Genomic DNA, 22,253 nt, shown 5'->3' on the forward strand with positions numbered 1-22,253 from the left:
ATGGTGTCTAACTCACACAAGAAATGTAATGGAATGTTTTATTCGTTCAATCAATGCTTACTTTGCATCAAAGTAAGTAAGTGTGCTCTCTGTTACAAATAGAAAAACAAAGAGAAAAACTTGAAAAAGGAAATGAAAAATGAATATGGAGGGAGATTATGAGGGGCTGCGTGTATCAGACCATGACTTGACTTGTGGTGGGGGGCGAATGGACTGAATTGTAAAAGAAGTAGAGTCATGATCAGATTTGTAGTCCTATGAAGTATGATGAGAGATAAGAAAGAATGGAGAATAAGAATATCAGTTAGGTGGCAGTTATAATCAAGTAAGTCTATACATTTGACATATATTTGTTGTATCTTGTATGTGGCAGGTATTGTGGGAACTAGGGACATATTAGTAGAAGGGAGGGTTAGGATAGTGATGGATGGTGGTGATGGGTATGACATTTGCAGTGGCTATGATAGTCATGGTGTGATTGTTATTGGTAGTGGTTATAGTGGTAGCAGTGATGGTCATCATGATGGTAGTGATGATCATGGAGTGATGATGGTGTTGAGGATGACAAAAATGGTGTTCATGCATGTGATGTTAATGAAAGTGGTAATTATACCTAAATTTAATTTTCTCTGTACCAGGAAATTCCTAAGTATTTGACATATATTTGATTCATTTGATGCTCCCAACTATCCTATTAGGTAGATACTACATTATATTCCATTTTACATGTGGAAGCTGACACCCAAGTTTTAGGGAGGTCTTTATAAGAAAGTAATGTCTAGCTAAAAGCTGAATGACAAGAAAATGCCCAATACAAAAAATTCAGGCTCATTAGGGTGGGAGTCACTTGGGGACAGGGGGACCTTCCAGGCAGAGATAAAGTGTACAAAGGCCCCACAAAGTGCATGAGCCTAGAAAATCCCAAGACTCCAAGGAAGGAGGACCAGTGAAGCCCACATCACCAGAGCTGTCTTCAGTTGGTCACAAGCTAAGATGGTGACAATGTCCTCAGACAAGTGACAAATGGGGCAAGGCAGTGGGAATGGACTTTGACAGGAATGGAGATCTGAGAGATTTAGGAAGTGGAATCATCAGGGATTGCCTGAGAACTGGATCAGGAAAGATAAGTGAGAATGACGAACTTTGGGAGACCAGATGCATGACAAAGCACTGGCCAAGGCACAGGAACTATCACCTCTGTCCCTTCTACAAATAAGGGCTCACTAGAGTCTCCATTCTTTCCAGTTGGGCACTATAGGCCCATTTTTCTCATGAACTCTTGAAATTTAAAGAAAATAAATAATGTCTAAGATCACACAACTAGTTAGTAGTGAGGCAGGCATAATAATAGTCAATATGTCTAATTCCAAAATTTTCCTTCCATAACAGAGATTTAGAAAAACAGTAAGAACTGAAGCCACTTCTACATGTGACATTATCAAGGACTTCTAACTTCCAGTTCTGCGACTAATTCATAAATCACTGGGGTCCCAACAGGTTTTTCAGCCACCAATGTAAGTAGATGAATTATACTTTTAAACAGATCTAAAACTAACATAATTTTAAAATAAAAACTGTCACAAATCAAAGTTTTATTGAAAATACTATTATAATACTATAAGCATTAATCCATAATTAGATATACACATATTTCTTTAAAACACATTATCAGAATCAACTTAAGTCAAACTATGGATAGAATGCATAGAGACTTTCAGTGTAGCATTGTTTGCAATAATTAACAAAAAAAAAGGAATAAACCAAATGCCTAACAACTTGTTCCTGGCTCACTAAGTTGACTTTTTATTTTCAAAAAATAAAATTGTTACTGTGATATGGAAGAATATCTAATAATATGAGGATACAGTATAATTTTATGATTGCATAAAAAGTAGGTATTCTATAAGCTAGTATTTTATCATAGATATGCACATATGCACAGACAGGTAGCTAAGGGGCATCTGAAATCTAACCAAAATGGAATAGAGTTTATCTCTTAGAGTTTGGATTATGTATGATGTTGTGTATATGTGTGTATATGTGTATATAAATTAATACACATATATTTATATTTTATCTAACTTTTATGTTACATATAAATTTTATAGATATTCTACAAAGAACCGATATTTTATTTTTTAAGAATTAAAATTTAAGCTCTTTTTAAAATACATCATTGTTTTACCCCAGATTACATAAAAATAAACTGAGGTATTGAGAGGCTCTGTAATGAATACAAAATTACATAACACTGTAAGCAAAAAAAATCAGGATTAAAACCCTTACTGTCTAAATCCCACTTGGGCCATTAGCCACATATTGAAAATGCTACACTCTTTAATTATCTGAAAATCAAAAATTGGTTGATTCTGTCTAAACAGTGTTGAACTCTACCTTTAGTTAAAGCTCTTTCCCCACTTGTATATATTAAAAACAATTTTGATTCAAATGAAACAGAGAAGATGTTTAAAAGCTTTTCTTACTGACAGAGTAATATAAATGTACACAATGTAAAAGAGCCCTTCAGTTGGTTTAATCTAAACAAACAAAAAAATTAAGAATTCAGCCTTCCTTTACTTTTTCCCCAGAAGATAGACTCATAATTAAACTTTTCACCTTGTCAAATTACTAAGTCTGTATCCTGCACAGTGGGTGGCTTTCTTTCCAGACATTCTGACTTGGAACAATGTATAAAGCAAGAGTCCTTGAATGGAATTTATAGCTAAATTTAACCAGGCATATTTTAATAAGATTAGCATATCTTTGTCTTTCAACACTAAGTACCTTACAATTAACTGAATTTAGACAGCACATTGTTTCATCAGAAGTGAGATTTGAAGGCTTCATTTCCATATTTATTGATGTTGTATGTGGAAGGAAGTCTGAGTCAAAATTGTTTGTGCCTGCCCTAGAAAGATCTCAAGAACAAGAGTGCATTAACCTTCCCAGGGAGTTTCCAGAGACACAGAATCTCACCTTCTCCATACTGACTTCTAGACAACATCACCATGACTTCTGTTGGGTCCCAGGGGAACATACTAAGGAGTAATGCTTCCATATTATAACCATGGGGACTCTCTCTAGTCATCAAGGAACTCCAAGGGTATAAGGAGAATATGGCAGCTACTCAGGCTGATTCTTCTGGAAAAACCTATAAATAAGACATTTTCAGAGCCTACCGTCTTTCTTGTTACAATTAGCTTACCAGATGAAAACAAATCAATGTGTCTAGTTTTTTGATGAAGTCAAAATTAGCCAAAGATCTTTAAAAGCATCTTCATGATGATGTCACCACAGGAACACAGTTTTTAATAAACTATTAAAATCAGTCACGAGGGGCAGGAAAGATGGCCCTTTTTCATCTTCAAATTTTCCATCTTGGAAAGCATGTTTTAAAGAAGTCATCCAGTGAAGAGTGTGCATACATAGGCATTACCTACAGAGAACTACCTTGAAGGGGAGAGAATTAATTTGGCAAATTGCTCAATTCCTTACTAGAAGCTTCGAGCACAGCAGTTGGTCACTGATGGGGCTGGCTCTGTTTGCTGCAGGTAATGAGAGAAAGACGAAGCTCTTCCCAGGTATGGGACCATCTCCTCATGGGGCCACAACCAAGAGCATGTGTAGAAATCTCCATCCCCCTTCCCCAAGCTAATTAGCAGCAATGCTGCATGTAAATAAACCCAGGAGGAGGTAAATAGAAGTGAGGAGAATTAGAGCTGCAAGTTATCACACATAAATAGCTGTGTCAATAATACAGTATATAAGATAATGAAGAGTTCAGAGATGTCAGAATCAATATTTCCCACATGTATATCTATGCTCTTTTAGCATATTACCAGATGAAACAGGCTTCTAAATATGAGGCCATTGTCTACCAAAATCAAACAGATAAATCATCTTTGCTGAACGAAAATTTGCACCCCTTTAGCATGAATACCCTCTCAGAAACTAACATGTCACTATTAATTGAAACTTTTAGTGGTAGAGTGGACTTAAACATTAAACTGTGTTCATTTATTTGCACTAACAATGTGGCTATATAATAAATCTCATTCACTTTTAAGAAAACTGAATGAACTCAAAGATAAACATTTATAAAAGTCTCATTATCACATCCAAATATTTAATAATAAAAGAGTTTATTAAAAAAGAAAGTGCTATATGTTTTAATATTTCACTGACATATGGGAAACATTTTTAACAAATTCTTCCTTGACTTCACTCGTCCATAATGTTCTTTGTCAGACCAAATGCTTTGCTTTCTGCTGCTGTCCCTAAGTAATCGTCATCTTATAATTCGTGAAATAATTTACTAGTTTTCTGACTTTCAACCAACTATTTTAACTGGCATTGTATACCAATTTGAAAAAAAAAGTTTAAATATTAACAGCAAAGATTTTTACGCATGCATCAGTTGCAACACAATTTCACCCAATTAGTATGGTGGCACTTGTAAAGGACGCACAATACTCTAAAACCTAAACAGGATCCCACATAAACTCCCTTGAATCCAGAAGCTTATGGAAATCACCCACATTCCCATTCATATTTCATGGAATCCTACAGAAAGACTTAGAGATCTCATAATTTATAGGTATGCCAGTATCCCATTACTACCATTGGTTTTATGACATCAAACTGAAAAACTAAGAGTTTTCCTCAGAGAGAGGCAGTCTGTCCAAATATATGGAAATGATGACATGAGGCATATTGTAAAAGAGTAGCAATGTGCACCTGCTTCATCCCTGGGTAATTGGTCCTCCTTAGAGAGCTACTGAATAATGGTGCATGTGTGTGTGTGTGTGTGTGTGTACGTATGTGTTATAAGAAAAATGTGTGTGTGTATACATTTTATTTTTTTTTTCAGTACATTCATTGTTTTTAAATTTTTATTGTTGGTTGTTCAAAACTTTACATAGTTCTTGACATATCATATGTGTGTATACATTTTAAAACACAATAGGAGAGAACACAAACATTTTTAAAGCCTGCAAGCCAATACATGAAATAACACATTTTCATATTGCCAAAGTTTTTACATGAAACTTTGTATTTAGCAGTTGTAAATTTTACCTTTGAAATGACAAATCAATACATTATGTAAACATACTATTAGGCACGTGTATAAGTAATCAATAAGAGAAAATAATATCATATAATTATCACTAGTATTCAGTGGTTTCTTAAGTGTATAGTTAGAAATTTTGTGTTTTCATTCTTCATTTCTGTTTCTATTCTAATTGCTCAATAAAATGAAACAAAGCCTGCCCTTCTTTCTGTAACTTATATGGGCATGCTGAGGAGATAACTTTGGTATTTTGCCTGGTATAATTCCTTTTCCACAGAACCACAAGATGTTAATATAGACAGACAAATAATAATTAAATGGCCAGTCAGTCCCTACAGACAGTGGATCGACTTTATATACTACACTGTGGAATTATGCCTATTGGCCCTTTGGACACCATAATCACTAAGATAAATGCTATAAGTTTACCCTTATTTGGATCTAGTTTGTTAACTTTGAAACTCCAACCAAGTGGCACAAAAGTAACTTGAATGATAAGACTGAAACACAATATATGAAAATCACGTAAAGTTTTTCATTTTAAAAATGTTACTTATGTTTAAATAAATACATGAATGCATTCATTTTTGTAAAAGAAAAAAAATTAAACAAAGTTTCCTATTGACTATTACTCAATCCCCTCCCAGAAGTAGTTACTGCTATTAATATAGTATTTATGCTTCTGAACATTTTATTATTCATATGCATATGATAAAATGTATATGTACTTATAGCAATTTAGCTTTTTGTATGAATTGGGACTTGTGTATAGTTCAGCTACTGGCTTTTTTCATATTAAAAATGTCTTTTTAGGGCCACATACATGAATCTATAGCATTCTCTTTGCTTTTTGGTATTCAATACCACTGAATTTTTGTTGTTGTCATTACCATTCCTCCATTAGTGAATATTACAGTGGTTTCCAATGTTTCCCATTGTAAAAAGAGATTGACATAAAAAGCCTTGTATATATCTAATATATGATATGTCACATGTGCAAGTCACCAACTATCATTGACATAAAAAAGAATGTATTTATTTTATGTTATGGTAGATCACAATAATGGCCGAAGAATTTATCACCATTCCTACATGCACAATCTTAATAATGTGACTTTCTTCTCCTTCCATCAAGAAATGCAAATTTCTGGGCTTACTTTGACCCATGGGACATTAAGAAACATACCACAAGTAGAGGCTTGTAGAGTGTTTCTGCATTGTTTACCTTCTCTTGCTGCTCTTCAATGTGAAGAAGCACAGACTAGCCTGCTGGAGCATAAGAGTTCATTTGGAGCAGAGGAAAATGTTATTACAGCTGAAACCCCTTCCAAATGAACCAGCCTTCCAGATACCCAGACAAGTGAGTGAAGCCATCCTAGACGAACCAGCTCAGAGCAGGCCCAGAGAGAAATGCCCAGCCAACTCACAAAACTGTAAGAAGTAATAAGTGTTTACTATTTCTAAAATGCTCAGTTTTACAATGGTTTATTAGATTCAAAAGCTAATGAATTAAGAGAAAGAGTCAAATTGGCTATACCCTTTTATAGTCATACCAACAGGCAATGAGAGTTTTCACCTCCTCAATATTGTGGTATAGAGTGTGAAATATGATATATCAAAACAATATATGTAATGTTTTGAACAGCCAACAATAAAAAATTAAAAAAAAATATTGTGGTATAGTAAAAATATTAGGTAATTAATTACCTTTCAAGTGAAAGAAAAAGAAATGCAACCAGACAACAGACATACAAGAAGGTGTTCTCTCTTCTTTTTAGATGATTAGCTACTCTGCACTTCTCTGACCACCATTTTTATGCCTACCCCACCCACTTTTGTTTCTTTTTTTGGTCTAACCAATCTGAAGTTACAAATCAGCAAATTGAAGAAATACATTGGCATCTGGGTGCAGTGGGACACACCTGAATCCCAGCGGCTCCAGAGGCTGATACTGGAGGGTTCTGAGTTCAAGGTCAGCCTCAGCAACTTAGTGAGGCCCTAAGCAACTCAGTGAGTCCCTGTCTCTAAATAAAATATAAAAAGGAGCTGGGAATGTGGCTCAATGGTATAGTACCCCTGGGTTCAATCCCTAGTATCACAAAGGGGGAGGCAGATGGGGAGAAGAAGTAGTAGTAGTAGTACTGGTGGTGGTGGTAGAAGAAGAAGAAAAACAACACTGGCAAGTACATCTGCTATTTGGGGAGGTGACAACCAAAGTCTCCAGGGGTAGGGACTTCTGATACCTCAGATGCATAGCTGAGAACAGCTGACAAATCTTCAGAGGAGGCCTCTGACTTCAGTCTGATTTACTCACTCTGGGTGAGTAAATATATCACTTTAAAAAATATATTTTACAATGTCCAAGGTTTCAATGAACCAGAAGTTGGGGGGAAAAAAAGACACTAGAATCTCACTTTTAATATAGTCTTAACTGTTTTGAATATTAATATAAACTTAATTATTTTAAATATTTATAAAATACATTGTGGAAAGAAAAATGCAGTGTTTTCAGAAAGTCCATAGAGAGGCAGAATGGGCCAATGAAAAAGCATTTCTAGAATCCATTAAAGATCTAAAAATTCAAGATAAAAATTTTATGCAGACTTTAAATCAGAAGATAAATTCCCAACAGCCAGCCAATAAAAGAGGAGCCTGAAAGTTAGAGGGGTGAGTAGGGGTAGAGAGAAGAAAGTAGTCCATTGCACATTTCAAGGGCGACTGACATGGGACTAAACCAGAGCCAAGGAAAGGCTCTATTGCAAGGAGAATAGGAAAATCCCAGCCTAATCTGAACAGAGTCAGTAATAATGAGCTTATTTTTAAAGTTGAGGGTAGGGGAAGGTTTAGAACTCAACTTATACTACCCACCCATTATCAAGAACTATAGTCTTCCTCTTCCCCTGTCCTCAGGGCAAGAAGTATATATTCATTTTAGCTATCATTTAAAAGTAAGGGCATAAAGCAGACATTTTCATGACAAATGGTGCATCTCAGGAAGAAAAAAGCTGAATCCAGAAGGAAGAAGTGAAATATAAGGAAACATATTATTAGAGGTATGAATAAATCAGAGTAAGAATTGATCATAAAATAACAAAAATAACAATAACTTGGATTATTAAAAAACAAGTACCTAAGATTGACTAGACTTTGTCAAGATAATGGATGTTAAATTCTACCAAAAAAAGAACAAAATCACAGGGTGTAACTTCCAGTTCAACAAAGGAGACTAAAAACACTGACCAATCTAATAAAGGACAGGAAAAAAGGGGGAAAATAGCCCAGAAAAAAAGGACATGTCAAAGAGAAAACATAACAATAACTTTATATTTTTATATGTGTGAAAATATGTCATCAATTCTAAGGTGCGCATTTGTTCACATTTTAACATCTCTGAAATCAGAATTCATATTTTTTGATAATAGAGCAATTTTTCTGGCAGCCATGCAGCAATTGTGACATAGATGTCAGTGAGTAACTATACAGGCATGAACATCGAAAGTGCCAGAATCAGAACTTGCATAATGGGTGTTGGCATCTCAGGAAAAAAAAAAAATTCTAAAAAAAAAAAATAAATTCTAAAATAGAACAGTACTTTAACTCCTAAGGACCAAACAGTTGTGGAGAGAAGCAGGAAGGTCATGAATCAAACAGGTTGAACCACATTCCCAAAAGCTGGACTCAAAGAGAGGTTTGTTCCACATAATTTCAAAGTCAGCTTATGAGCAAATTCTAATGGCTTTTGTTTTTCTGAGAAATTCTGTATTATCAATGCTCTAGCACATATGGAGAATGATGGCCCTGGAAAAGCAAAAACCAAGAGTCAAAAAGCAATTTAGTAAGATTTGTGAATGTGATGATTTTTAAAAATAGCTGTTGATTTTTTTTCACTTATACATGTGCATAGGACCAACATATGATTTTTTTAATTATAAAAGTCCCTTTTAATGAGTTCAGAAAAGCATTATAGTACTATTTGATGGTATTTTTTTCTTACTTAATATTATTTAAAATGATGGTGTATCTACAGCCAATGGTATTTTAGATTTGATGACAGAGTATAAAGCTAATCATAGTAAATATAAAGAAACTAGAATATCTAAATGAAATACAAAGACTTTCAGACTTTATTTTGAAAATCTAGTTGTACTTCATTAATCAGAGGCTCACCTTAAACATAGAAAAATTGAAAGTAAAAGAATAGAGGAATATATGAAAGTACTAACAATAACATCACAAAACCACATATAACCATCAGCAAAATTAAGAGATGGGAGAAATTATGAGAGATAAAGAGTCATTGCCTACTGATGAGAGGAACAATTCAACAATCAGCAGTTTGAACCTTTATGTACATAGTAACATAATCTCAAAACAAACAAAATAAAGAAACAAGATTAGATTTACTGGAAAGAACCTAGAAACTTACAATTTTATCTGGGGATTTTAATTTACACTTCTTAACAGTAATAACTTTATTATTATATAGAGCCTGCACATACAGAGAAACATATTCTTTCAGCCACATGTGAAACATTTACAAAAATTTTCAATGGACTGAATTGCTAAATCTCAAAAAGCATCTTCAGCATAAAAAAAAAATCTGCTCTCTGACCAAAGTGCAATAAAAATTAGAATTTAAAAACACATAATTCATGATTCAAAAAATAAACTATAATAAAATTAGAAAGATTCAACAAAACTAAAAGCAGATTTCTTAGAAAGAATATTAAAGTAGACAAATAATGGAGAAATCAAACCATGTATACAACAGAATTTGCACAGATCTTGTGACAAAGTGGTCCTGAAATTCTTGGGAGGAAATGGATAAAAATAACTAACATAATTTTGAAGAGGAAGATCAAGGTTCCTTCATGAGGCTAAGATTTACAAAACCTTAGCAATCAAAATATGTGTTATAAGGGCAGAAATAATAAATAAATCAATGAAAATGAATAGAACCTAGGAATAAACTTAAGTACCTATAAAATTTGGGTATGTAGTAAAGGTTCCATTACACGTGAGGAGAAGAAAAGGAATATTCAATACTCACGCTATCTTAATTGTTGATACACATGAGAAGAAATAAAATTAGACACCTACTTCACACAAATCACAAAATAAATTCCATATTAAAACTTAAAATATGACAAGAAAGGTTCAAAACTTTTAGAAATAATAGAGCAGAATAACTGCACCACATATTAAGGGAGAATTTCTTAAATAAGACAAAAAATTTAAAGGAAAAGATTAATAAATTTGAGTAGATTAAAAATCTAAAGTTATTTTTACCAAAGATACAATAAAATTAAAAGCCATAGACTCAGAAAACATTTTCTAAGCAAAAGAATGAACATTTAAGATATTTTCAGAAAGTCCCAAAATCAAAACAAAAAAAGGTAAAACACAGGAGGAAAAAAAATGGACAAAGAATAAGAAGAGGTAAGTTGGGGGGAAAGTAACTCAATAGGTACAAGACCATGTAAAATGTGCTTACTGTCATTAGCCATCAGAACTGCAGATTAAAACAACAAGTGTCCTCCATTTACTCTTTAGACAAGTAGGGTCAAGTCTCCCCAGGGCTGGTGAGGTGATAGGAAATCGGAAAGTCCTGTAGGCTTCAGAGGGTATGTAACTTGGTTCAGCCACTATGAAGAGTAACTTATCAATAGATGGTGAATTTGATGGTCTGTCTATACTCTGCACATGATCCATTCCATCTCTGGACGTCTACTTTAGAGAAACTCCCAAGCATGCGTACAATGGGATATACACAAAGAATTCACAGCATCACCAAGCGGTATCAGTGACAACAGAGGATCCACCAAACTACCACTCAGTCACAGGGTCGAAACGAGGTGTGGCTAATTCATACAGTGGAGTGCTCTTATATGTGTAATAAGAATTGTAATGGGGAAAAAAAAGTACACGTATAACGGCATGAATTGGCATGAACATACTCTATATACAAAGATATGAAAAATTGTACTCTATATGTATAATAAGAATTGTAATGCATTCGCCTGTCGTGTATTTAAAAAACTAAAATCAGTAAAACTAAACTAAAATAAAACCTTTAGCCAGAACAATATTAAGTGTTGAGTTTATAAAGTTAATTATAAAAGGGAATTTATTGTACCAATTATAAGATACTTAAAAATCCATTCAAAATAATGTCACTTAGTTTTGTTCTTTTTTTTAAACTTTCATCTTAAAAAAATCAAACTCCTTTTTTTAATATTTATTTTTTAGTTATAGTTGGACATAATACCTTTATTTATTTATTTTTATGTTGTGCTGAAGATCAAATCCAGGATCTCGCACTTGCTAGGCAGGCGTTTTGTAAACAGATATGCATATATGTAAGCATAAAAAGTACAAAAAAATCCAAGGGTTCAATTCAGACCACCTTTAGATTAGTACATACTTCTGTAGAGAAAAGGGGATGGGGTATGAGATTTTAATTCATATCTTTAAGGTTTTACTTATTTAAAAGAAGACAGATTTGAGACAAATATATAAAAATACTGATTCATTAAATATGACTTATGTATTTGATTTATTTTCTGTTTAAAATCTTTTAGGATATAATTTTTAATTGCATTATTTTATTCCTTTTAAGTATTGAGCACTCTTTTTATACTCCACATATTTTGATATGTAATTTTAAAACATTTCCTCAAAATATGTAGTATACATTTTAATTTTCTTAACAATATCTTTTTTGTTTGGTTTGTTTTTTAGTTTGGGGGGAGGTTTTGTTTTTTTTTTTTGGTACTGGGGATTGAACTCAGGGTCACTTGACCACTGAGCCACATCTCCAGCCCTATTTTGTATTTTATTTAGAGACAGGGTCTCACTGAGTTGCTTAGTGCCTTGCTACGTTGCTGAGGCTGGCTTTGAACTCATCGATCCTTCTGTCTCCAGCCACTGAGATTACAGGCATATGCCATGGCACCCGGTTAACAGTATATTTTTTAAAAATCATTATTATTAGAGCTTTATAAACATAGTAGTTGGTTCATCCTGACAAACTCATGCATATGTGGAAATTGATTCCAGCTCATGATCCCCTTTCCCTCCCCCTTTTCCTTCCCATCAAAGTCTATTAGAGAAAGGAGAATTTTGTTTTTATAAAAGAAAAATATACTCTATGGCAGGGTAGGGATAAATAAACAGAAAGTTTATTATACCCTAAATCACAAATGGTTGAAAAATAAAATATAAGATAGATGATAGAGAAGTTTTAAAAATCTTTAGAAGCAGGAAAGCTAATATTAGAAAATTTGGCTTCTTTAACGGGCTAGTGTGTGTTTCCTCATACTGACTGCTAGCACTGAGCAGACTTGTCCTTGGTCATTGGCAATGTTAGAGAGAGGTGGGCCTGTTGTGGAGGGAACAGAGCTTGGCAGAAGAGCAGTACAGTGGAAAGAACAAGAGTGGCTGACTGAGGCATCCTCAAGGTCTCCTTCAAAACTCACAGCCAATCACAGTGTAGGAGGATTGAGTGAGCATCTGGAGATGGGGTGGGGACCAGCCAGGAGTGCTATGCCTGTGAGGATACTTCCTTTAAAAGATATAGGAGAGACACTCCCCTGAATTATGTACACCATTCTAACACCTCAAAACCCTAAACACCATCAATTATTCCTTCAGATCAGCATTTATGTGTAGCCCCCACATAAAGCATCTTGTATCATTTCTGTGCACCTATCTAAACTTCTTATGAAACAGTGGTTAGGAAAGGTATAGGTCAGCATAGATTTTTTTCCTAAATTCAGGTGCACATAAGATGACATAAAGTCATCCCTAACTAATGTTTTCAAATTTTTATGGTCATCAAAATAGCTTCATTGTGTTTTCTAAAATTAATTTCATAGTTTGAATTGTCCATTTCATAATCTGAACTTAAACTTAGATATTTTGTGTTTGTATATCATAGTTTCATGCAAGATTTTGTTTAGAAGAAAGAGTTGCACTGTTTAAAAACAATACATAATAGTAGCGTGAGCCTCATCTGTAAACCACTATTTTTATATTTATTTTACACATTTGCTAAGAGGCCTAAACAGTATAAATTATAGAGATGGAGCTGGAGATAGAGGTGTTTGTAGACATGTAGCAGAACGTCAGTTGCCTATTTAACATCCATCTCCATTTCCTTTCTTTCTTTCTTATAAACATAAACTTCATTCAGGTATTCACCCCCCTCCACATGGCCAGGTACTTCAGAGAAAGATGAACTCTTTTCCACCTCCATAGATAGTATAGCCAGATGCATGATGTCTTTAAGCCTATTCTGCTAATCCCACTTGTCTTGCCAATGAAAGGCTTAGGGATGGCTATCCAGCCTAATTTAGCCAATGAAATCTTCCAGGAGGCTTCTGGGAAGATGCCTGGAATGCTGTAGCCATCTTGTAATCCTGAGATCACTACCACCAACACCTCTGAGGATAGCAAGCCAGAGAAATAGACAGCATTTAAATCCTCCAGGATATTTTTGAAAATCTCTATCAACTAAGCTAGGAATCTACATTACCTCTATAATTCTTGATATGTGAGATAAGAATTTTCATTTTGCATGAACCAATTTGAGTTGGGTTAACTGTTACTAGTTGTTGAATCATCCAAAATAATATTTTTAAAAAAGTTTGGGGGGAGCAGTGTCAAGCCCAGAGCTTGGCAAATAATAACACATGCTATCAATGGCAGCTAATATTATTATTCTACTCCAACCTTGCCTATCCATCCTCTCTCTCACTATCCTCCAGTGCATTAACAATGTAACACAGATCAAACCACTTTCCATCCTTATTCTGGTCACTCTTATTCTTAAGCAAAGCGTCTGTTCCCTATAGTAATTATTAGCATAGAATCCAAACTTAGAACATTTTTCTAAGTACAGTTTTTATTGCTCACTTGGGGGATTGAGGAACAAGGCTCACATTTATCATTCTGCAATTATGAATTGTATGTTAGGATTCACTCGATTTAGTTAAACTTACATTTTTTACTCTAATAAAAAAAATCATGATATATCATTTCAATAGATTACCTTCCAGCAGAAACCTTGGTATTTTATTACCACCAGGCAACCAAACTCTAATAGAATCCTAATGGAAAGTGAATCTTTTTAGATTTTTGACACATAAAACACAAGGCAAATCATTCCGTTCTATTTAAGACTAGAGGACAAGACCAAAGAGATCACAAAGTGAAGAGACAATGTCACAGTAAATATAGAGATACACACGTTTTTTGAAATAGGAATCCAAAGACCATGTGAATCCCAGTAGAAAACAAAATGATTAATAGTCAATGGGATAACAGAGTAACAAGTAAAAATATGAGTCCTTTCCTTTTTGTACCAAAATAACAGAACATCCTAAAGCCAACATATCTGAGGAAAAGATTGTCCGCACAAGTGGCAGTTGTTCACAGAAGCAAAAACTCTCAAATAAGGATGCCAGCAAATACCTAATTGTAAAAGGCGACCTATGTAAACCTTACATGGTTCATATAACAGGTGAACAAGCCCAGCAATCACATTGTCCTACCCCCTTTTAGGGAAAACATGGTTAGAAAGAAGTCTCCCAAACAAGGATCTACAGAAGAAAAGCAACTACCAAATTCAAAACAGAATGTTCAACCATTGTACCACCAATGTCCTTCTGCAAACAGAGAATAATCCAAAACTAGGAATAACATACAGAAAGTAAAATAGGCTAAAGTGGCAAAGTGCTACAGCAAAGATAAAGAACAAATAAACCTTAGCACTTTCACAGGGACATAGTTCTTTAGAAATTGGTTGGTTTGGGCAACAACAGCAGCAGGGAATTTGATCCATCCACCGACAAACACCCATATGGTTCCCCTGGACTCTATGTTCTCTGCAGGTGGCTGGAAGCTCTTTATTTCTCAGTCCTATTAGGTTCTAGAAAGCACACAGGCGAGAAATAAATTTCCATCTCTGGCAATTCTTCATAGCTCTGCTTCCTGACTGTTTAGGAAGGTGTTCCTGCAAGTAATTACCCTGTAGGGAGTTTGTGGTGAGACAGGAACATGAACAAACACCACTAACCACCCAGCTTGTTCTGATCGACAGTCTTCATCTAACCTGGCCTGGCCTGGCCTGGAGGCCCTATAGACAGTTGAATTTCTAAAGCAGAAATATACTCTTAAGCAAAACATGTTGCTCTGGTGAAATAAACAGCTGGAGCCTTACTAATAGATCCCACCTGCATGAAGTTATAGGGAAAGGGAGAGGAGAAAGGATTTCAGTTTTTTTTGATAATTAGCATACAAAAGAGTGTAAGAATCTTCCAAGACTACTAGCCTAACCCTCAACAGCAGAAGTTAGATCCAAAAAAAAACTCTCTCCTGCCAAGAGATGTAACAAACCTTGAGGTTTGAGCAGACACCCTTGGTTATCTGCTCAAGGCCAGTGTACTGACCTTCTTCCGGATGGCAAACCCCACTTCACTTAAGTGATTCCTTCCCCCCCAGGGCCAGGGCTCAGTAACAGGGCTTGTCACCCAGTTCTGACCCATGAAACATGAGGGCAAGTCAGTTCCAGGAAAGCCTTCCTGGCACTTAAAAACAGACAAAAAGGAGGGATGGGGTTGTAGTTCAGTGGTAGAGGCACTGGGTTCAATCCTCAGCAACACATAAAAATAAATAAAGGTATTGTGTCCATCTACAGCTAATAGTATAGGGGGTGCGGGGGGAGGCAAGAGGCACAAAGGAAAAGAACATCCCTCTTTCTGCCTCTGGGTATTGGCATGGTGAAGCCATGAACCCGAATCGGTAACCACTTAGGAACCATGAAGGAAACTGACCAAACACAAGAAGACAGAGAAAAAGATGGAAAGACCTTGGATCCTGAAACTGCATGGAGTCACAGATCAACAGCTTGGCAGCCGTCCTTCCTCCAGGTCTCAGGTAATGTGAGGTCAGTATCCTCTATGTCACTTTAGTTGGATTCCTCACTCTAGGCAGAAAGCATTGTACCATTTATTGGACTCTGTAGATTTCAAAATGTAACTATTCAAAGTTACAAATTATATCAACTAATTTGATACAAATACAAATCTTTCTGTTCAAGGAAAATTCTTGCTGTTTCAGGAATAGTAAATGCAAAGAGAATTTCATCTTTAACTGTTCTGTCCATATACCTGAAACTTCTCCTCTCTCCTCAAGCACACAGTTCCTGATCAGTCTTCAACCCCTCTGTGTAGTCCTTTCCCAGCTCTTTTTTTTTTTTTTTTTGGTGGGGGGTGTTCCGGGGATTGAACCCAGGAGCACTCAAACACTGAGCCACATCCCCAGCCCTATTTTGTATTTTATTTAGAGACAGGATCTCACTGAGTTGTTTAATGCCTCTATTTTGCTGAGGCTGGCTTTGAACTTGCAATCCTCCTGCCTCAGCCTCCCAAGCCTCTGGGATTACAGGCGTGTACCACTGCACCCAGCTCCCAGCTCTTTAAAGAACACTTATTTGTTTCCTAATATTTTTCAGTAGCATTCTAACTGACTATCTGTGGCCATCCCACAAGAGTTCCATGTAAAAGGGGCTACATGTTATCCATCTAACACTATGGTGATTTTAAAATACAGCCCCATTCCTTCTATTTTGAGGTAGGTACATACCCCTGTCTTTGAATCAGAGTACATCTGGATGGCTTCAACTGACGGAGTACAGCTGAAACACTTCTGTTGTGTGAATCTGAGTATCATGCAGTTTTCATCTGGCTGGCTCTGGGAGATGCCCCACCATGCAGGAATCCAACCACTCTAAAGCAACCAAGCTAAGAAAGTCTACATGGAGGCACTAGAGTAGATAGTCAGCATCAATGGAGAGCCACAGGAGCATACCAGCTTGGTTGTTCAGCTCCATCCAACAAACTTTCAAATGATTGCAGTCCTGTAGACAGCTGATTACAACTGCAGAAGAGGTGCCAAGTAAGATCTGCCTAGCCAAGCCCTTCCTAAACTCGTGACCCTCAAAGTATGAGCCAAATAAAAAGGTCTTGGAACCTCTGTTATGCAACAATAATAATCAGAAGTTTGTATTAAATAGTGAATTTATGAGTGAGATGTAAAAAGAGAACTTCCTACCATTAAGAGAGGAAAGATCAACATGATTTCATCCAGTCATAATTTTTGCAACCACAGATACAATTCTTATCATTGTATACATTAAGGGTAAAATTCATCTGTCAAAATCCAGGCATTGTACTTTGATGTCATCTAACTCACAACCCACGAAAGACTCTTCCATTTGTCATTTCACACTTTAAGAATGAGTAAGTAAAGATCCAAGAGGTTGCAGGTTACCTGCCCATCTAAGTAGCAAATACCTGAGCTGCATGCCCACAGAAGTGCCCCATGCAAAGCCTATCTTCTCTATACCACCACAAGTCTTCTTCAGTTACTTTTACTTTGCTCATAGCCAATAAAAAAAAATACTCAAGTGATAGTTTAGTGTGTCAATATGTAATACCATGGAGACAAAGTAGTTGGCAATAGGCCAATCAGCCCAGGGCAAAACCAGACAAGCTGCCAAGGGTACTCAAGGCTGGTACTACTAAGAGTTCTACTTCTCACAACAATCCTGTGGTCTCCCAACTATAGAAGCAAACTTTTTTCCTCTTTTCCATCTCCTCATCCCATTCAAAATCACAGATTCTCAATCAGAAGAACAACTCAGGGGAACTAGAATTAGAGAATCCAACCAAAAGGAAAGATAATAATTCAATCACTGATTTAGTTGACACAGATAGCTAAACAGCACATGATCATACATGATAGACAATCTATATGGAAAGAGATAGCTAACACAGATTCTTGCCCTTTGATAATTTTTATCTATATAATGAGAAAAAAACACAAAATAACATATAATAGGCATGAAGTTCACTAAGTCCAGGATTGTTTCAAGATCATTTTTCCCTAGTATAAAATCTAGATCATTATTTTTAAAAAGAAAACTTACTCCTAGTTAATCCACTCAAATACATCGTTGGGTACCATTTTGATGGATTTCTTTCTAGTCTTTTTCTATGAATATTTATAAATGTAATTGGACCCATACCATGTAGTTCAATAGTTCTATAGCCTGATTTTTTCTTTTCACTTAAAAGTATATTTTGAAGTTAGTCCAGACTAGGGTTTTCCAAACCACATCCTACTGAGCAGGGTTGTAAGAAAGTGTGCAATAAGTTCATAATTATGTTGTATTATTATTTAAATAAACTCAACACCTCAATGCATCAATTTTCTTACTTTATCTTTAGAAATTGTTTTTATGATACAAGTTATACTTCTATACACTAAACTACAAGGTTATCCCTATGAGGTAAATTTGCTTCTAAAAATATGCAAGACTCATGCAGTATTGGAAAAATTAATCAAGTGTAGCCACTTCTAGGAGAAAAAAAATTTACCCCTATTTACCTGAGTCTAGTCAAAGATAAACATACAACAGAAAGAAATTCCATTGTCATCCTTGCCACCTCTATGTCCCTGATGCCCTAATAATTATTATTTGTATTACTGAAGTAAAATATTATTATTGTTTCAGACCACCATTTAAAATGGATCATTGTTTACATCTGTTTTTACATCAGATGTAAACTCTTATCTGAATCAATATTTACTTGTATATAAAGATTCCTTTATAGCCATAGCACTTCAGATAGAGGATTTAATACAGTTTCTCCTGCATTATATTTAATTGTTAAAATAATAAAAACAAAAATTTTACATGGTATGGGACTTGAAAGAAAAAATAAACTAAAATTCTAGGATTGTCGATGTTTAGTGAAGTCTCCAATAGAAGGGTAGGGGGACAGTTTAACAAAAGGGAACTCAGGAGCTAGACTACCAAGTATTCACACCTTATAAGTAAAACTCATAGTTAACAGCAAAATTTCTTTCCCACCATCTATGCAGTGAACTGTACCGTTTAAACTCCAAAAGGAAAAAACATATAGATATCAAGATTTTCTTCAATCTAGATCATACTGAACAAAATATCCTGGAAGACTAAGCATGCTAACTGACATATGCTTGAAAGCTAATTTCTTTCATATAGCAATGTGCAGCTGACACTGTTGGTTGTCCCCTCTTTCTTTCCTTTTCTTGCTATCAGAACCCTCCCCTCCAATCACTTGCCACTCACCAGATCTTCAATTTTACAGCCTCTCTTGCAGCTAAGTGTAGCCATATGACAGATAAGACACTGTGCTATATCAGGAAGTTAGTTGAAAGCCTTCAGGGCTCCCCTTTTCTAATAGGGGAGTTTCACAGGCTGAGGTCCTATCACTCCTCCTGCACTGGTTCCATTAACCAAAGGGGAACCTAAGGGCCTATAAGCCAACCTACAGATATAACACTGTTGAGGAACCTGTGGTGAAATTCCTGCAAATAGATGTATTGAAATGTGAGATGTCCTTCTTAACTAAACTAGTTTTATTTAGGAGGTCTTTATTGTTCTCAAAAGCTCCCAACTAATGCATGATACATCCCATAAGAATATCACCATCTGGCCAATATTCCAGTGTAAATGAGGGAGAAAAAAATCAGTATTTGTTTTAAAACACATTTTAGAATAATTATAAAGTTACAAAGTGAATAAAGTCTCCATTTTCCAAAATGGCAGCCACACAAAGTGGGCATCTGATTCCAAGCCTGTGGCACATGTTTGCCTCAGTTATCTCCACCCATTTGAACATTGCTCTATTTTTTCAGACACAGCAAAGAGTACTTCCTTTTGATGAGATCCTTTTCCTGGTGGAAAAGAAACTATGGGGCAGCACATTGTGGTGGGGAGTACGTGGTGGAGGAAAGCCACTCACCTCATAGCAGCTTGAAAGCAAAGAGGAAAAGGAGAGGACAGAGTCCCAATATTCCCTTCCAAGGGACATAGCCAATGACCTAACTCACTCCCACTAAGCCCCACCTCCTAAAGGTTCCATTACCTCCAGGGGCTGGGAACCAAACCTTAATACATGGACCTTTCAGGGATATTCTAGAGCCAAACTATAGCAACTGTGTTAATTCTAGTAGAGATTTAAACAAGACCAATTCATTCCTAACTTTACTTCTGTTTATGGAGTAGATAACTGAAGACACAATCCTTTGAAAGACGGTTTTTTTTTTTTAATGGCAAGATATCTCAATATTACCTGATAGAGTTGTATATTCTCCAACAATAATAATACTTGATTATTTCCCTGAAAGAAAATGAGCTTTTAGAAGGAAAAAAAAATGGTGTTTGATATAACACCTAAGAAATTTCATTAGTTACAAAATAGTTCTTCATATAATCTTTCACATACCATTTTATTAATATATGTTAGGCCCTCTCTAGTATCAAAACTCTCATGTTGGATTTTTAAATATAATGCACTGAATCAGAAATTCCTTTAACTTTACTAATTTATTTATGTACTACTAAAACTATTTACCCGTCCCTAAAATGTAGCTGCTTTATACACACACACACACAAAATACCATTATTTAGCTGGCAACATAGATAAATGGTCCTGGTTTCTTTTATCTGACCTAGCATTGCCTTTCCTGAACTAACTGGCTTCATAAGTCTCTGTCTTCTCTCTGAAAGACTGTCAAGTATCTGTTTAATTCAACAGTAAATTTAAGATGTTATATTTTTTCAATTAAAAGTAATTTTGTAACTTTATATAAGTGGTTTTAATATCATGAATCAGTTGTATCCTCCAAATAGCCTATAATTTTGAAAGTCCAAAATTTTGTCTGCTTTTTTAATTCAAGCCTAATACTTACCAAAAATTTCCACATTCCACATCATCAAAATTTTCATCTTGTCTCAAAAGAAAAATATTCAAATGCCAATTAAGAGCCAAAATCAACGATCTTCAGCTTCAATTTTCAAATGCCAGTTTGTTTTTACCTAATTCTAGTAAATTTATGTAGTGTAATTCTAAACTTCAATATTTGACATTTCCCTGATGAAGAAAAGCTGAAGGAACTTTTCCCCATCCGTGTTGCTTTTGGAAACTAGCTCCTCCCTTCTGTGGTCTCCCTAGTCCAAGCAATGTAGCTGCCTAAGATTGTGGATAAGGGTCTCTGCCTCCACCACTAAGATCAGATGGGAACTCTTCAACTCTAGGAATTACCTCTAGATGAATGTTCTGGAAATTAGCCCTCTGGGAACAAGGTACCAACTAAAGCTATAGGTGACTTTCTCCATTTAATATACTATAAATGGGAATTCCGGTGTGGAGAGGGAGGTAAAAAAATCGATGTTTAAAAAAAAAAAAAAAAGTAAAGGTCGAGTCCGCATTCTCTAGTGATCCATTTTCTGCTGAATCAGCTAATATTTCTGAAGCTTTGAATTTCGGATTCCTATAGAGTAGTTTTACCAAAACTAAAGTGAGAAGTGTTGCTTTTAGTATAAGGAGGTTCTTTTTTTTTTTAAGTAAAAAGAAAAAGAAGGTGGGGTGTAACTATAACCTGGTGGATCTGCCTAGAAGGGAAAAAACAGAACTTGCCAGAAAGGGGCGGGGGAGGTGCTTCTACTGGTCTACTTATAGTGTGGTTCATAATAGGTTGCTAAACTAAGCCATAGAAAACTGAAAGAGGAAGACTTAGATTCCATTAGCTCAAGCAATATACAAATGCTCCTACCTAATTTTATTTGGGCACAAAACTTGTTTGTAAACAGATGACCGCCAACTCCAAACCCCCCACAACCACCACCCCAAAAAATCCCTAAACTAACCTCAAATGTACCTTTAATTGTTTTTTTACTGTCCTCAAATGTACTTTTAATTCTTTTTCTCTTTCTCCACGCCCTCGGCGACTTTTGTTCTCTAGTTCTTCTTGTTCTTAGTATGAAATCTGACAAAGAGCAAAAATCCTGAAACAAAAAGGAAAGAAAGGAGGAGAGAGAACAGGAGAGGAGGAAGAAAGGAGGATAAGGAGAGAGAAGGAGAGGAGGGGAGGGAGGAAGAGAGAGAAACTATTTTGCCACCCTCCTGGCTAACTGAATGCTTGTTCCCGAGATTACAGTAATTACAGCCCCAGCATGAGTTCCATACAAGCGCTAAATGAAACAGCACATCAATTAAAAAATAAACACTCCATTCTAGGAGAAAGACAACCCCCTGGGACGTCCTAACAAGCGTAAATGAACCTGCC

The 22,253-nt window shown here is 35.5% G+C and overlaps 1 protein-coding gene across 1 annotated transcript in view; it reads left to right on the forward strand.

Annotated features, from left to right (window-relative positions):
* Nucleotides 1–423: 423 nt before the first annotated feature.
* The window catches only part of LOC107140236, a 24,355-nt gene continuing 2,525 nt past the window's right edge, over nucleotides 424–22,253 (forward strand). Inside the window, exon 1 of the mRNA XM_015483290.2 lies at nucleotides 424–603. Coding sequence (XP_015338776.1) covers nucleotides 424–603 — 180 coding nt within the window. The remainder of the gene's footprint in view (nucleotides 604–22,253) is intronic.

This window comes from Marmota marmota, unplaced genomic scaffold (genome assembly GCF_001458135.2).
Source record: "Marmota marmota marmota unplaced genomic scaffold, marMar, whole genome shotgun sequence".
NCBI classification, from domain to species: Eukaryota; Metazoa; Chordata; class Mammalia; order Rodentia; family Sciuridae; genus Marmota; species Marmota marmota.